The 17,575-nt window shown below is 41.6% G+C and overlaps 1 protein-coding gene across 1 annotated transcript in view; it reads right to left on the bottom strand.

The window, feature by feature from the left end:
• Window positions 1-17,575, bottom strand: part of lrp1ab (low density lipoprotein receptor-related protein 1Ab) — an 83,560-nt gene that overhangs the window by 49,893 nt on the left and 16,092 nt on the right. Inside the window, exons 3-6 of the mRNA XM_070839152.1 lie at window positions 10,610-10,747; window positions 3,604-3,723; window positions 3,170-3,298; window positions 2,616-2,876 (exon numbers count right to left, since the gene is read on the bottom strand). Of these exons, the coding sequence (XP_070695253.1) occupies window positions 2,616-2,876; window positions 3,170-3,298; window positions 3,604-3,723; window positions 10,610-10,747 (648 nt within the window). The remainder of the gene's footprint in view (window positions 1-2,615; window positions 2,877-3,169; window positions 3,299-3,603; window positions 3,724-10,609; window positions 10,748-17,575) is intronic.

The raw sequence follows: 17,575 nt of genomic DNA on the forward strand, positions 1-17,575 counted from the left end.
CTTTTGATGTGGCTGGGATCCACAAAATTAACAAAGGGTTTCTGCTATCTTATTGCAGCTGAAAGACTGATGTAACATAAAAGCATGAAGTCAGCCAAAGTGCAAAGAGAGCCTCTTGTCTGTCTGTCTGTTTGCTCCCTGGGTGACTAAGGACAGCCAAAACCCATCAGCAGACATGACTGCACCCACACTGTCAGAGTTTTCCACAGTGCTTTAAAGTGGAGGAGGACCACCTTTCCTGAAATTAAGGCCAATGCCACTAATGTTTTAACGAAATAACATTAACCTTCAACGAAAATTGTACCATTTTGCATGGAAAATGACATATTTAATGAATGTGGCTATTGTTTAGAGACACACGACAAGATGCAACAAGATCTGGGTGGCCTACTGACGCTGTTAAACAATTTCCTGGGGGAAACCCTTCCTGCACATCCCAGCACCGCACAGAGCCAGATCCACGGATAATACACCTCAGACACAGCTCACTTTGCCCTGCTTATTGTGTGAGCACTGCAGAGTCACTTCCTAAATTCAACAGAAAGTCAATCACCTGATTGTCTTATTCCAAAGTGCACTCTACGATATCAACATTAGATTGGATATAAAAGTTTAATGCAAGCTTTACTGTATCAGTTCATTGCAGCATCTGAGGAAGACAAATGATAAAATACTAATGACTTGGCATAGATGTACAATGGTACAATCCAAGCATTTCATATTCTAAGATTTACTCGAGTGAAACAACACACAAACACAACAGAAATATCTAAACTGGCAGTGAAAAATCTCAATTCTCAATTAATAACGGTAATATGTCACTAGGTAATGGGTGCAAGAGTCAAAGGTATTTAGGTCGATGTCTGTGTGTGTCTGTGTGTCTGAGCCTCAGCTATGAGCGTGTTAAAGTGACCTGACTGGACAGGACATGAGACGGCCGGAGGAATGTAAGGGCTGTTCAGGCTGACATAACCCAACAGAGGAATGTAAATACCATCTACATGACCACTATACACCCACATGCACCTCCAAGGTACAGCAAATCACTACCATCTCCCTCTCCCTCTCATTTTATCATTACGTTGTCTCCTTTGCTTCAATCTTTTCTCTCTCGCCCGCCTCACTTCCACCCCTCTCTCCCATTTACCTCTCAGACCACTTGCCGTGAATCAAAAAGCCACAGAGGCAAGTCAACACAATGAAGGCGAGGTGGGATATGGGGCACTCATGAGAGTGCAGTGAGTCAACTAGAAAAAAGCCCATTTTAGGACGCTGGGGTTCACTGAGCCTCCAAGCCTCGGCTCTGCCCCAGCTGTCAGCAGTGACAGCAGTTACACAAGCTTCATCTGAAGTGGATAAGAGCCAAGGCACTTCTAATCACGTTGCAAGTTTCTTGTCCCACATTTCAGGGTCTACACACCCGGCTTCTCCACTTGTTTTCTTCACGTCTGCCGTTCCATGCCTGGGGCCAATTCTCAATGGAACGCTTCCCACATGCACGTACGTATGCGCACACACACACACAAACACATACCCTCTCTTTTTGATTTGTCTGCATTTCTGCCCCCATTCTTAAAGAGTAACGGCTCTGTCAGCCAGGCGAATAACAACAAACCTTGTCAGGCTGATAATCAGAGATAAATCATGTCAGCATTGTATGACTGATTCTCTCAAAAGGAACTGTTCACATGCTGTGTATGTTAGTCTGTGTGCGTCTCTGTGTCTGGGTGTTGTGAAAGAGGTGAGAGAATGTGAGTTAATGACTATGGTTATGAGGATATTACCTCCACAAGCCAGACATTACAGTTGTCACTGTTTATCAGTTGTGGTCTATACTATCTCCTCCTACATGCACACACACACCACCACAAACATGCACTAACTCTGTAACCGTCCAGAACAAAATGTTCAGTACTTGGGAGTGCTTCTGAAGGCAGCAAAGCCTAACGCCAAATGTCATCATGTCAAAACAAGGTGGTATAGAACCGATCACATTTAGATTCATCAAACCAGAGCCAGATACATTTCCAAGCTTTTCACTGACCATTTACAGTCAGGGCATAAATTTAGGTACCGTTTGCCTGTCAAGAAATGTGCAAACGAACACATGAAAGCATGCTGGCAGCGTAATATGTATCATATCAATGCAAGTAAGCTACACACATATTGCTTCTATGGGATGATTTAGTGATGTGCCAGAGTGCCCCTGTTCTTCAAAGACAAACCTTTCGAAAAATAAAGCTTGACTCAGCGTTCCTACTTGGCACTTTTATGCTGGTATGAGCAGCTTTCGGAGATGAGGCTGTATTGCTTAACATCTTACTTTTGTCTGAGCTAGCAAATGCACAGCTGACCATTTGATTCCTGGGGCAATATACAGAAATTTCACACGGGGTGAGCTGACAACTCGAACTGATTATCTGAGTGCTACTTGCTCCTTTGCAAAGCATTAATTTCTCTTTCAGAGGCAGTCTGCAGCTAAACTGTCACGTCCTTAGTTTTTCTGACAACACGTTTTGTAGGAGTGTCAGCAAAAAATACTATTTCTGGAAATAAAAGCTCATTTATCTCTGAGATTGATTTCTCTCATTTTTGTCAATGAAACCTCTACTCACGGTGGAGGCTGAGGGAGATGTTGATGGTGCGGATGTTCGTGACAGTCTTGAGGTCAGGGATGCTGGCGCATTTTAGCTGGGTGGCAGCGGGGGTGTCACCCACATCTATCCAGCACACAGTCTCCTCTGCATAAATGAAGTCCATAGCCATGGTCTGCTTGGTGGCAATGGAGGGCAGCCGGGACGTGGAGCCGCTCAGGGAGGTGCAGCGGATGTCATGGAGGTTAGCAATCAACAGCATAGGCAGACGATCCACCGGCTCTGAAGAGGATCATCAGGACAGCAGAGTGGAGAGGGGGCATAAGCGAGAAAAAATATGAGGAGGAGATGGAAAGGAGTCAAAGGTCATACATTAATTGCACACTTGTCATCTATCTCTCTCTGGTAAACTAGCTTGTAAAACAAATTGGGGTGCAGCACAATGCAGTGTGTCTATCTAATATAATACAGCAGGGAGCCATTTCCAACAGAGAAACAAATAAACTAATCTTTTTTTGGTTTAGCATGAACTGCATTCAGGGGGTGTGTTGTACTTTTAGTGTGTGCATTCTCACCATTTTTGGCTTTGCAGGAGCGGTTGTCTGGCTGCAGCAGGTAGCCCTCCACACAGCTGCAGGTGTAGGAGCCCTCAGTGTTTGTGCACTTCTGACTGCACGTCCCATAAACATTGCACTCATTGAAATCTACAGGAGAACAACACATTGCAGACAGTCTGTGATAAAATATATAGAGAGTGTACAGTACTTATTCTAACCTTAATGCATTTGTTGTGCTTAGATACAGCATTTTTCAGCACTTGGGGAAAAAAAGCAAAAGTTTACTACCAAACCCAGGAACTTTCATTGATCTCCTCCCAGAGGCAAGTGGTTTAATAAACAATTCTAATCTTCTCTGCATGCTGCCTCACACAAATTCCAGTGGGTAGCAGAAAGTCAGATGATTTTCTGACTTTTACTTTGGCCAAGCTAGAATCAATCTGCCCACTCACCTTTACATGTTTTTCCATCTGCAGCAACCTCGTAGCCACTGCTACAGTAGCACAGAGGCCCATCATGAGTCACAGCACAGTGAAACTGGCACTCATGGGAGTCACAGTCTGGTGCACGAGCTACGGCCAAGAAAAAAAACAGAGAGACAGAGTGAACATTAAAAACTATGGAGGCTAACAAGTACGGAGATCAGATAGGATTGTGCATGTATGTGTATACATGTGTTTGAGAGAGAGTGGGGTTTGCACACACGTGCATGCATGCGTATTCATCTGCGCATGTGACAGACAAGGTGATTTTAATGTTCACACATTAGAGGACCTCGTCTTTCCCGACTGCAGAGGGAACTCAAGGACACATCCTTTTGGCAGGATATGAACGAGGGGTCTCCACACATCCTTTGATCATGCTATCTATAGGGGGTGTGTGTGCATGCAGATGTGTGTGTCTAGACTAGGCATAAGGTGTTTGTCGTAGACTGAAATCAGACAGTTGCACACATCAGATATTACACAACAAATGATATTTCAGACAACTTCTATTAGCTTCAAAAAATAGTTTGTGACATTCTTGAACTGAGGCTGATAAAATATTTCATTACCGAGTGTGGGTCACAAGGTTGTGCCCCAGAGTTTAATAAACCAGAGTAGGAGCCACAGAGATCAAATCTAAGCGGATATTATAGTATGTGAGAGCAGGGGGACAGATATTATCCTGATCTTATTCAGCTCTCATTTACTCAACAATATTCTCTTGGTCTTTTATGATCTCTGTCATTCTTTCTATGTCACACAAGCAAACAAGTGGAACTTCCTCTCGTCAATTCTACAAGCTTTTATCTCTGAATGAAGCTTTACGAGTGCATGAAATATGTCATAACATGTATTCTCATGCTGTAGAGCCACGCCGGCGTCCCTTTGAAAATCCAGGACAGTGGCCACAGCGACATTCTGTATTAATGAGTGAGGCCAAAGCCTTCACATACCCTGCCAACACTCACACACCCCATGCTGATTTTAAGAGCTAAACTTTACTCGAAACCTGAATAAACCTGTTGAGAAACATTCCTATTTAATCATTTACAAAGTGTAAACACAGATATAACAAGACTGTAAATAAGTAAAAAGGGAGAAGAGGCTTCCGCTAACACAATGAAATTTATTTCACCGACCAACAAAACAAAGAGTGAATGGTCATGGACACACCATGCTTACAGTAGCTAGTGATAGTATGGCTGTGAAGAGCGGAGATTGGACGAGTGAAGGGTCCTTATTATATAAAGCCTGTGGCACTCTGAGCCACAATGACCCTTTTGTTGTGGCGCTGCTGAAAGGAAGAGTCCCCCAGCAAACACTGTGGCGCAGATCGAATCTATTCACCAGGCCTCAAACTGTGAGAGACCACAGGCAACTGGAGTGCTAAAACACCCACAAAATGCACCTCAGTACAGGGTCATTTTGTTTCTGAGTGTCTAGCTATGGGTGGGCGATATGGACAAAATTAATAATTTTCTCATTAAATATGCCTGTGAAGATTCTCAGTCATCCTGGTCATAGTTATTCCTTAGGAGTTGAGCAAAAGAGGCTTCTTCTGTTCTGAAGAAGCCGCTTGGATGGGAGGCGAAACGTCTTCCAAGTACCTTCAACAAGTCCAGTTGACTTTTGCTCAACTCCCAGGGAAGTTTCTTTATAGTTTCTTCATTATCTCAATATCAGCCCATGATGTTACAAAGTATTAAAATCACACATTAAACACAGATCCATCCAATGTTTTATGTATCCTATAATTTTCAGAAAATCTATTATAATTGGTAGCAGGAAGATCAGAGGGAGGGAGAGAAGTGAAGACAGAAAACAACAAGATACCCTAAGAATTGAGAGGAAAGGAGAAAGAGGGGGGTAAAGAGGACAGGCAGGGCAAACAGAGGTAGAAACAAGTGTATAAAGGGCTTAAGGATATGGAGTGGTTAGAAAGTTCCCGCTCCACGCAAACAAGCAGCAGCAGCAGCGTGTTAGACGTTTGACCAGGGGTTAATGAACGAAGCAAACAAATCACACAGTGACACACTGGAGGCCTTCAGTCTTAAACAAGCATGCCAAAGCCATTGATCCTGTTACTGCATGGATGGCAACCCTCAATTTCACTCATCTATAGCTCTTTAAAGGGAAGCAGGGAGCAGGGAGAATAAGGCTGTTCGTGAAAAGGCCCACTAGACTGTGTTTCATCCGAAGACATCTAATTTTTTTATGCAACTGAACAAACATCAATGACTCAGGGTAGCATACAACACAGGACAGCCGATGAAAATATGAGGCATACATGGTGAGGACTGCACAATTTCCAGATGCAACCCACTGAGGTTGCAACCTCCTAAAGGCAGGGCTGCAGCAAGATCCTGCTGATATGCCTATTCTCAATATTTGTCTGACAAAAGTCCGGCCTTGTGGTGGGCACATGAAAGAGCCAGTGGGTGATGGTGACAAAAAGAAAATAAGGAAAGATGATGGAGGCAGAGAGAAGAAGAAGAGCTGTAATTGGACTTTCCATAGCCAGTCCATGAAGAAATACAAAAGTTATGACAGTTAGTTATATGAAAGTTCACATTTTCTTCCAAGATCCAATAATGTGGTTGAGGTGGCCAGGTACAACAGGTTATGTGAAACGTAGACCCGGTGGTGTTGGGGTCATGGTCATGGTTACACAACAAAACTATCACAACTGAATGATTTCATAAGCTTCACTCCTTAAAAAAAGATATCCATGTTATCCATCAACTGGCTTGAAAACAAATCATTTTCCTTACAAGAAAAAAGTTGAATAAATTAAGTCTCTCTATTGCTGCATCCCTTGGCCGTTACTGAAAGCAATAATTGAACCAAGCACTCATTGTAAGAACAGGCTATTTGACTGTGTGACATTTTTTAAAGAGAGGTAATTCTCAGGACATTCCTACCTTTGTGCTCTCACTGTCTGCAAACAAGTCTGCACATGCACCCCTCCTCTACCTGCAGTTGACAGGAGCCTACTGGTTTTCTACATGTTTCCATCAAATTATCTGATTTCTACTTCTTTAACTGACGGGTCAATGCATATTTCTGCTCATTTTGTATGGATATGCATTCTAGCATTGCACACAATAGTATGAACAATTTGGACAAACCTTGAACTAAAATTTTGAGAATACCAATCATATTTAAGTTTAGCAAATCTCCATTCTCTGTTAAACACAAAATCAGGCACAATCTAAGACATTTCAGGTGCTTCATCCTATGCAACTACTATTTGGTTTCATGGTGCAGTCCTTCACACACTGAGGCTGATGGTAGCCTAAATGCTGCATTACTGAAAAGCGAGCTCTGTTGAGTACGGTAATTCAGACTTGAAGGAGATAATGATGTGTATCTAAGTGTGCGTATGTGGAAGAGGGGTAGGCAGGGTGGCTCAGCAATTCTGAGCATAAATGAGTATTTATTGGCAGATGTTTGCATAATCAAAGGGGGCAAAGTAACCATATGCAAACACAAGCAGGGCAGCAGCTTGAGTAATGAGCAACCAGTAGCTGTCGTAGTCCCAAACAGTGGCAGCATGCTGCCCCAGACACTTAAAGCTAAACTCACACACACGAACAAACACAGAAAGTACACACACTGTGGCACAAAACATTCTCAAACACACATGACAGTTTAACTTGCCAAACAAAATCAATACTCTGATTTTCTTCAATCTGCAATTTATTATGAGTTAAGAAATGCAAGACAGTTTAACAACCCTGTAGTGTCTCTACATACAGTGACTGGCAAAGACTGGCAATAAAACAGGTCTTGTCATGCAAGACGACTCTAACTGCAGCCAATAAACTCATTTAGGTCAAGACCCACTCATGAATAAAGATGAAAATGTGGTCTTTCCACAGGCAGCCTCAAGTAGCCTTTGACTGATTCTCATTCCACAGTTAGTGGGACATGAAGGATAATGGAAGCCCATTGCATGCATAAACAATAGCATCAGGCCGCTACAATAATCAGGGTTCCCTTTGAGGCAGTGAGGAAAAGGGAAAAGCTCTCTAGAGTACTGCCATGACCCCATTTTCTCTTCCCTATCAATCAGTCACTTCTGAGGGAGCAGGTCTTAGGCCTCGACCCCCAAGAGAGGCCCCATCACCCATAAAATGACAGAGAAAGGACAAATGCAGACTACGAATTGATGAAGAGACTCAACTTTCACCCATATGACAGAAAAAAGAACATAACTGCCAATTGTCTGTAAAAGAGGGCTTTTAAATATAGGCCTGGAACTATACTTTGACTAAAGGATGGCAAAGATCTTAAGTTACACAGGCAAAGACTCGAGCGTCACTGGCTTGTATCACTAAACCACATTGGGAAACATTCTTAACATATTTCTTTTCCCATGCTCTTGACCTAGGCACTACTCTTTTATGTATGTGACTAGAAGTTTTTATTGCTCATCTCTTTTGCAACCACATCAAGTTTTTAAAAGGGTAACAACACCTTAAAATTCTGCTAAAGCTCTGCCTCACAGCATATTTAAAAAATGCAACAGAGGAGTTAATAATTTAGTGTGGAGTTACACCTAAAGCACCTGAAAATGTGGTTCTCTATTACAATATGCATGACTAAATGGAACACCAATCAAAGTTAATGTTAGGGGAAAGTCACAATGTCATTTATTCAAAGATTAACGCTCCAAAACGAAGCTAACGGGAACATGTGGGTGAGGTTTGATCAGATTTTATTATCAGTGATGTCTCCCTGGCAACAAGCAAATAACATCACAACTCATCAGATTTAGATTCAAATTTGTCAAATACTGATTTGTGGACAGAAATTCACCCATTTCCTTTTCCATCATGTTCCAGAGGAGCACACACAGAACTCAAATGTTTGATGTGAAACTGTTTAAATTGTTTTAACTTTTTACAAACTGTAAAAGAACGTTGGATCACAAAACTTTCAGAGCCTATAACAAAAAAGGTTCTCGTTTCCATTGACTGCATAAGCACGTATGCATGTTTGGATTTGTTTTCCCTTTGGTTTTGCTTTTGCAAAAAGAAAACTAAAATCAAGTGTGTCTGAAATTAATTACTGTATCTGAACCTTGAAAACACATTGCCAGTATTTATCTCACCACCAATCACAGCAGCAGTTTACCTGGTTACTCCCTTGCTATCATTCCTGTACACAAACCACACCAACTAATCTCCAGCCTTGCCACACACTATGAAAATGCTGGGGAAATTTATTTCAGTCAGATAAAATTCCTGCCTTACCTACCTCGCTATGCTGCCCTTTCTAACCACTCTTGTCAACAACATTGGCAGACTTACTTGGACACACTGACTGACAAAGTGTGCTTTCAGACATCAGCGCCCAGGTATACTTACACAACCTGGCAGTTTGTACAAGCAAACACTAGGATGCTTGTGAAAGGCCAGGCCTTTCCCTGAAAAGAGGGGAGCACACAAACAGCAGTGCCAAAAGTTCTGGACACACCGCTGGTGTGTTTGTGTGTGGGGTTATGGGTGTGTTTGGGTGTGTATTTGCAAGAATGTGACTGTGTGAGTGCATGTTTGTGCGCACATGTGAGTATGTGCATGCATTACAAGCCCGTGACCATGTAGGTGTATGTACTGTGTAAGTGTTGGTGCATGCCGACCGCTGCCTTGCTGAGGACAGCTGGACTTGTGTCCTCGGGGACAGGGAGTGCATGTTGTGATTGGATGACATCATCAGTGTGTTGTGTAAAGGCTTGTCTAGCAGTGATGACCAGTGTGTGGGATACTAACACTCTCACCCACTCTGCGCAAATGTCCACTTCATCAGCCCAACAGTGCTAATGCTCTTCCAGACAAAGCGCATCACACTTAAATGCTCTGACTAATTCTCTACAACTTTTTAATCTCATCATGCAATTCTACGGCAGAAGATTTATTAATTTACTCAGTATTTATCTATACAGGGTAGTCCAATAAGGAAACTCTTTTTAGCATGTGTGTACTGTGATGAGAGGAAAATAAGACGTAGAGAAATTACATTGCAAGAAATTATACAAATATAAAAGTAAAACTGACATGAAAACATGTGAAGGTGCAACTGATATAAAAAGAAACAGCAAAAGCAAAAACTTCAGTGACCTAAAATATCTAAAGTGACTCCAATTACCATTGTAGATAATGGCATAGGCAACAAGAGCCTCGGTTAATACTTTAAAATCAGCAGAAAAGAGAAGTTGATCAAAGATTACAGACATTGTTTGAGAACTTGGCTGACCAATCCTTGTTCCAGGACTTTGGTCCAGTGAGACTTTACTTTTCATCGTAAATATTTGATGAAGTGATTTCATATTCCAGGAAAGGGATATTGATACTGAATAACAAAGTGCATCACTACTACTACACATGTATCCCAACATGAGTTACTGCAACTAAGAACAGGCTGAGCTTAAGACAGCTATATCAGAGGACTCACTTGCTGAATACTGAGGCAATCCTCTGTAGGCAGCCAGTGTTTGCTCCTTTGTCTGCTGCAACAAAGAGTGACACTATGGACCCAATATGTTCCATCTCTCATTCTTCCATCTTCTCTAATTAATAGTAGAGGATTTGATGGGATTCTTCTTAAGCTACGTCCGAGCTGAATGCTCATCTTTTCCACAGGGAGAGGGGAAAAAGCCTTAGAGCTGAGCTGATTGATAAATTAATGACTTTTTTCCCCAGAAAGAGAAATTCCATTGTAATTGCACAAGCCAGAGCAGGCCAGCTCATTAAAGGGTCTAATGGAGGAGATTATTGGATAGAGATTACAGTTTTGGATGGGAAGACAAGGAGATGCTTGCAAGGAGCGGCTGGCTGGTCATTTTTGACGCACCACAAAAGTCGACAGTCTTGCCTCTGTGTCAGAGGACACAATGATGATAGTATCTGTTCTGAGTGTGTAGAAAACAGAAGTTAGCAGATGTGTGTGCATGCTTCTGTGTGTTTATTACCTCTACAATGAGGTCCCTCATCCCAACCGTCAGTGCAGTCGGGGACTCCATCGCACAATTTGCTCAAATGGATACACACGTCCGGGTCCAGGCACCCAAGCTCATTGACAGGACACTGATTCACCCTGTTGTGTGAGCCTGGAAAACAAGCAAAGCACATGTAAGGAAACACAGCAGTAACTAATAACTTATATACAGTGGTAAAACAAAATGCAACATTAGTGCATGTCTGTTACATAGAAAAAAAAAATACACACATCATAAAAGCAAATTGGGTATTTGAATTTAATTAGGTTTGAAAAACAACTCCAGCCATATAGAGGGTCCCAAAGGAGTAATATAAGCCAATACTTACATTCATAAAAAATAGTAGACAATTTAGCTTTAAGTTCTTGTTTTTCATCCTAAAATGGGGCATTATAGTACTTAAAGCCTTTTTTTTTTTTTATTAATTTGTCTTCTCTTGTGTGCACGACAGTGTCACCAATGAGCATCTAAAAGTGAAGTTAATTCAGAAAACAATCTTAAAACATCAGCCAAGTTTTGTCTTGATGGAATAACATTAAACAAGTTAAATCCTGCAATGAAAAATAAAATCGTAATGACCCTCTGGGCGATGAAAGGTTCAGTCAGAGTATGACTTTTTAGCACATGCAAAACTGAATGGTCCCTACACGTGTCAGAAACAGAGCCAAATATTGCACACAGGTAACATATGTGCACAAATGCAGTTACCCTCAATATGTACAGTGTGACAAAGTAATGGAATCTGTGTGAATTTGAGTGAAATCATTTGGTGAATATCAAAGGAAGATGACTAGAAAATTACAAAAGTAAATACTGACAAAGATGTATAGCATCTAAAGGGCTGTGGAGGATAAAGGACAGAACGTGATCTCCTCTGGACCAGAAAAAGAAGCGTCAGACCAGAACATACAGTAGATGCAGTCTCTTTCCCTCACTCTCCCACTCTTCTCTCTATCTCTCCTATCAGCCCACACTGCAGAGCAAACAGTTTGCTTTGGCTGTTTTTCTTCTTCTTTTTCTTCCTCCTCCTCCTCCACCTCCTCCACCTCTCTCTTCCTTTCTCTCTCTCTCCCTAACATCTGCTGACCCATTTTAGAAAAACACTAGAAGCAGAGAAAATAAAGTTCGCCTCCTTCACAGGAAACAATCTGTGGAGTTCTGCGGGTTGTGTTTGGTGCTGTGAGAAGCTTTGAGGGGATGCTATTTGAATATGTGCAGCCTGAGCTGCAAACCTGCCTCAGATGCCTCCTTCAGAATCTGACATACACAATGTCTTCACTGTATGAATATTAAGCAGCTAGAACACAGTTCATGTGACCTGCATTTCTGCATTATCCATGTGGAGTTTTTCCTCATCTGAGGTGAGGATAAAGGCTGTCGTACTACATCTTGTACATAATGTAAAGCCCACTGAGAAAATATTTTGGAGAGCAATAATATAATTGCCTTAACATGATATTCAGTGTGTTATATGTTATATTTTATATCTTTCTGTCATGCACATCCACTTGAGATGTGAGAACCTGTTAGGCCTCAGATGAAAGTAAAAATGCATCTCTCTCAATGGCTATGATAAAAATATATACATACGCAAGACATGCCATTAAAAGAATCAAAGTGCGGATGTGTATAAAGATTTATATGAGGGGGAACATTTTCCTGCATGTCGGCTTTCCTTGAAGAAAACCACAAGTCCTCTCTAACCTTCCCAGAGATTAGTAACCACACACAGATCATAAAATGTAACTCAGTTAAAACAAGTACCTTAAAGTAACAAGAGCCCCCATAATGATCCCACCACAGCAGTCTGTGTAGAAAAATGTGCCACATTCGAACAGAAAATTAGCTTCTAAATACATCTGGCTTAGGGAGAAGAAGAGCAGCTCTCCCGTTTGGGGGATGCTAGCATATTAGCAGCCCTCCTACAGCCTCGGCCTCTAAGCCAGCCTGATTTACATTCAATAAACCGCCAACCGGGGGATTTCTACATAAACTGCAGTACCAGGAATAAACTGCCAAGCAGACGGGAAATGAAACCCCTGCCAAGGATTTATCATTTGTCAACAGTTTTCTGCGAGTATAAAAAACAAGGCATCCTGAAAGTCATCTGAATGATATCCGCTGCATAAATCTGCGTCTTTGCAACTAGGCATACATGTAAGCATATTTGACAAAAAGTGATATGTTAGGGATTGAGCAGACAGACAGAAAAACTAACTAAACAACATAGTGTCTGTGTGTTACACCATCCAAGGAACCGGGTGCCTACACGCTGCAGCCACTAAAGGACTAAAGAGACAACAACACAAACTCTACTTTACATGACACATGAGAATATCTTCTCCCACACATACACACCTACCTTTCTACTAGCCAGGCAGCAACAGAATAAGTTTTTGGACACACTAACAACTGCCAGCAATACACAACAGCCAGAGAGAATTGTTAGAGTTCCACCACACAGTAATATCTTGGCAGGAGCTGAATAGGGACCAGCAGCAGAAAACTAAATAGAAAGGACAATATGGTGGATTAAATAACTCTGCAGGATGGACAATGGAGACGAACCCTGTACTCTCTGCTCCAGTTTGGGAAGTTGTTGGCAGTGTATTACAATAAGCTCCCCTCATACTGGCAGTAGCCATTTCCTGTGTCATCTGTCAGTGGAAGCAGAGCATTACTGTGCAAATTTGAAGGGAAAGAACACAGCACAGCGTCTTCTGCCTTTTTTTCCACATGTATATATACACACACACACACACACACACACACTATGTACGTTGAGCTCTATAAAATGTTTTTAATACTCTTCTGCAGCTGCTGTTGTTCTTGTGAGCAATTTTGCCCTTTGTCATACCAGGAGTCATTGCTGGAGGTGTTGTAGTTGACCACATTATGTGGACAGCTCTGCTGTGCTTGCAAACTTTTGGACGAAATGAGTTGATGTCTTAAACCAAATCTTCTGCATGTCCCTTGTTAGTAGTTTGCAGTGTTTCAACATTTTCTTCAGAAATCTTGCCTTAATCAATTCCATGTTTTGTTCCTTTTGAAATGTCTTGGATATAAGGTCTGGTTTCCCCAGACAAGTGAAATGATTCTTTTAAAAATCACAGCCCTAGATTTAACATATTCTTATTAAGAATATTTCCATGAAGACAAATATTCACCAACATCCAGATAAACAATGAGTCATAACAGCAGCAAAGAAAACGCAGAGGATATCATTTTACTGTAGGAGCTCCGATTGTTGTCACAAACAAGATGGCCCACACTCCCACTCTTCTACTGTTAAACTGGATATTCACGTAATGCCAGTGAAGCAACAGTATGTAAAGTAATTAATCAAGTCTGCACTGCCTTTTCTGAACTGAAAGAACATTCCATGTGAATGAAAATGTCCCCAAAGACAATTGGCTGTATACACTGTACAGATATAATATCTCCAAACAAAGCTTCTTTCTGAAACATCATAAACTTTTCCATATTAAGCACTAATTCTGGGTTAATTGGTAACCCGTCTGGAAAATCAGCACAGTGTTTACAGTTACCACAGGCAACTTTATCTTAACACTAGGGCTTCATGTCATTTTCAATTCACATGCTTGTAGGGCACACACTGAATCTGCCAGCATGTCAGTAGTTTCCATTATCAATTGTACATTGTTAGATTTGAAAATAAATGTAACACTTAAACTGGAGGCACTTGCACCAAATGCTAAATGCCGCAGATATAAGTCAACTGAGATTTCTGCCCTCATCCAGGTGGTCTGTCACTGCACAGCATTTAGCAAAGGACTGGTGTTTTTTCATGTTTAAGCTTGTGCAAACAGGCTGACAGGGGTTCTATCCTTCTTTGGACAGAGGAACATTTCCAAAATGACATATCTTTTATAATTTAGTGATCTGGACAAAGTCATCTGTGCTTTTGTTGTCACACTTAATACAGCAAATTCCTATGCTCTTGCCTTGAGTCACAAGTGTCTTTGCTCTCAGCTTACAAAAAAATGCAACTGCTAGAATTTGTATGAGACCGAAAGATAAGATCTATCACCCTGCGGCTTACATTTCCTACCACGCTCGTATTACTTTCACTGGTTTTTTTTTTACTCTTTGTAAAATGCTTCATAACTCTGTTTAAAAAGTTCTATAAAACATAGATAAGATTATAAAATGATAATCATCTCCATCTGTGAGGGGCCACAACATAGAAATGTGAAACTGCTTCTATTTTTTCCATTTCCAGGACCCCTTCTGAAACCATTTCCTTCTTCATTTCAGTGCAGAAACTGATTTCTCTCTCACTCCATAAGTATGGTATCGCGAAGAGTAGGGAACACATTGAAATTTGGCCATTATCTGGGATGCTCCTTTGATGAAAATGGGTATTATTTGACCTATCATAAGTATCATTAGCAGGTGCTATAGGAGTGAAGGGATACAATTACCACGGAGCAATAATTAACAATAATTTCACATGTTGCTTCATTGCGATGGCACAGATTCTTCAGTAAGTTTTGCAGTCTTGGAGACACAGCACTGCAAGTGAGAACAATGTAAGAAGCATGGCAGTGACAGTAACAGACAAAGAAAAGAGGGAATATTACAACCCTCGCACCTATTAGAGGGTGAGGATAATTACATTATTGCATTAAACTGTGTGAACAGCTAACAGTGATATTAGCATATCCTCATTGTGTCCTCAGGGATCTTAATTGTTAAAATCGTTCTCCAATCTACTGCGTAATCTCTTTCTTAGTCCCTTATATGAATCACATATTAAAAGGAATGAGTGCTAGATTCATTGTGGTTAAAATATAAACTATGAGTCATAACATAAAACTTGTTGTTCAGCTTTATTTAAACTCTTATTGCAGCATGCAGTCTTTGGAGTGAAATATGACTTTGTGCAAAGACAATATTACACATTTCCCCTGAGCACAGTGTAGATTTAGGTAATGCATCACTACCTGTGTCACCTTCAAATAATTCCCAAAATACAGAGTGCAGTCATCCCTCACAAGTGGCTCTGGGTTCCACTAGCTTGTCTGACTGGCACTAAGCATCAGAGTTGTGATGTGAAAGACCATCTCTCCCAATGTGTGCTTCCCTCCAACACCTCAACCTCTGGACCCCACCATCCCCCATCCCTCAGTCCCTGTGGTTATGCAATGACCTTAAATTTGGATCCCCTGTCGATCTTTTGTCCTGAGAATAAAAGCCTGCTTTTCTTCCAGCTCTTCAGGATCCACGGCAGCCTCTGACTGACTCCCAGAAAGTCTGCCGTCAGCTCAAATAAATATGTTGAGCGGAGTGACAGGCAGGCCTGCCCACTGACTGACTCTCCCCACTCTGGAATCACACTTTACAGCAGCATGCAGAACAAGCACATGGCTTTGCCAGACCCTACTCAGGAAGCCACAGCACACAAGACAAGACTTACAGTATGGCACATAGCGCTGTCACTGAAAGAAGACCTGATGTGCTAGTTTAACTTCCAACACACTTAACCTTAATAAATGAAACAATTAGCTTAACAGTAGTACTGTAATAGCACAACATGAATAAAAAACTGTATTATACTATGAATTATATTGTGATTGACTATGAAAATGAGCATACTCTGGAGATCCTGGCAAGTCAAAGTGATACTCCGCCTAAAATCTTTTGAATATTTGAAACACCTGTGCAGGCTTGAAAAAAAAAAAAAGGCCGCCAAGTTCATAAGAATCAGTCTCTTTGAAAAAAAACTCCTGCAGCAAAATCCATCTCTCTACAGCCCATGCATATAATTACAGTATTCTTAAGAGTCATTGCTCTTCATATCGCAACATCAACCTCTGCAAACCTCTGCCAGAAGTAGTGTATCAAGTCATTTTGAGCTTACATTACAAGTGTTTCTAATATACCGAGTATGTGGATGGACTACTGAGAGACGTGAATTATAGTATATGAGTAGATTGATCTATGGATGTTTTCAGATTTTTGCCACTGAAAGTCCCATGAAGACCATCGTAATCAAGTGACATTAATTTGATCCAACTAGATCCACAGCTTCTGAAAGCCACTTTGCAGCCACCTTTCAAGCTCACACAGAGGGTGAGTCTTTGACACTTAAAAGAGAGAGTTGGGGTGGAATAACATAGTACATAAATCTGAGTAATTTAGTACGATCTCTTGCTTCAAATACAATCAAACTGTCACTATATAAAATGTACTGCAGAGAATTTCCTTAAAGTAACTTACAAAGAGACAGCTAGCAAAACAAACCAAGTCACCATCTGCAAGCAGGAGGAAAAACTGTGAGGCAATTACACCAGAGGAAAGACTGGAGATGAGATATGAGGAACATGGAACACAGATGACTTGGGTTTAGCTTCTCTGCCTGCTTTGACTGACAGAGAGGAAGACCGTAGGATACAGGAAAGAAAGAAAGAAAGAAAGAGGGAGAGAAGGAGACAGGGCGTGGAGGAGACAGCAGAGAAAGCGAAGTGGTGCCTGTGTGGCGTGAGAAAGCCCTGTGTCCTCTGTCTGTTGATAGGCCGGTGAAGCTGAGGAGGGCTCAGGGCCACAGACCAGAGGGATTTACAGGGCTTTGCTTCTTCCTCTGTGGAAGCAGTGTGTCAACCACTGCTACTACAGACCCTCCTGCCCCTGCCTGGTGCCCCCTGCGAGTACCGCTACATGGCTGATTATAGGCCATGAAAGGAGTTCCCCCATCTTTACTGTAAAAGGCTGTTTCTATAGAAAATGGATCAGAGCTTTGCAAAGGCATTTCCATTTTCCTCTTCAGCCTAAATGCTAATCTGCTCATTTTCTTCTATACAAAGGCTTTTTCTGTAGGATCATGCCTTCTCCCCATCGCTACACACTTCCACCCCATCCCACCTCAGCAGACGGCTCTTCCTTGTCGTCTTGGAGAGGCTGCTGAGGCATGACAGT

The sequence above is a fragment of the Pempheris klunzingeri genome, chromosome 11, assembly GCF_042242105.1.
Source record: "Pempheris klunzingeri isolate RE-2024b chromosome 11, fPemKlu1.hap1, whole genome shotgun sequence".
Taxonomy (NCBI): Eukaryota; Metazoa; Chordata; class Actinopteri; order Acropomatiformes; family Pempheridae; genus Pempheris; species Pempheris klunzingeri.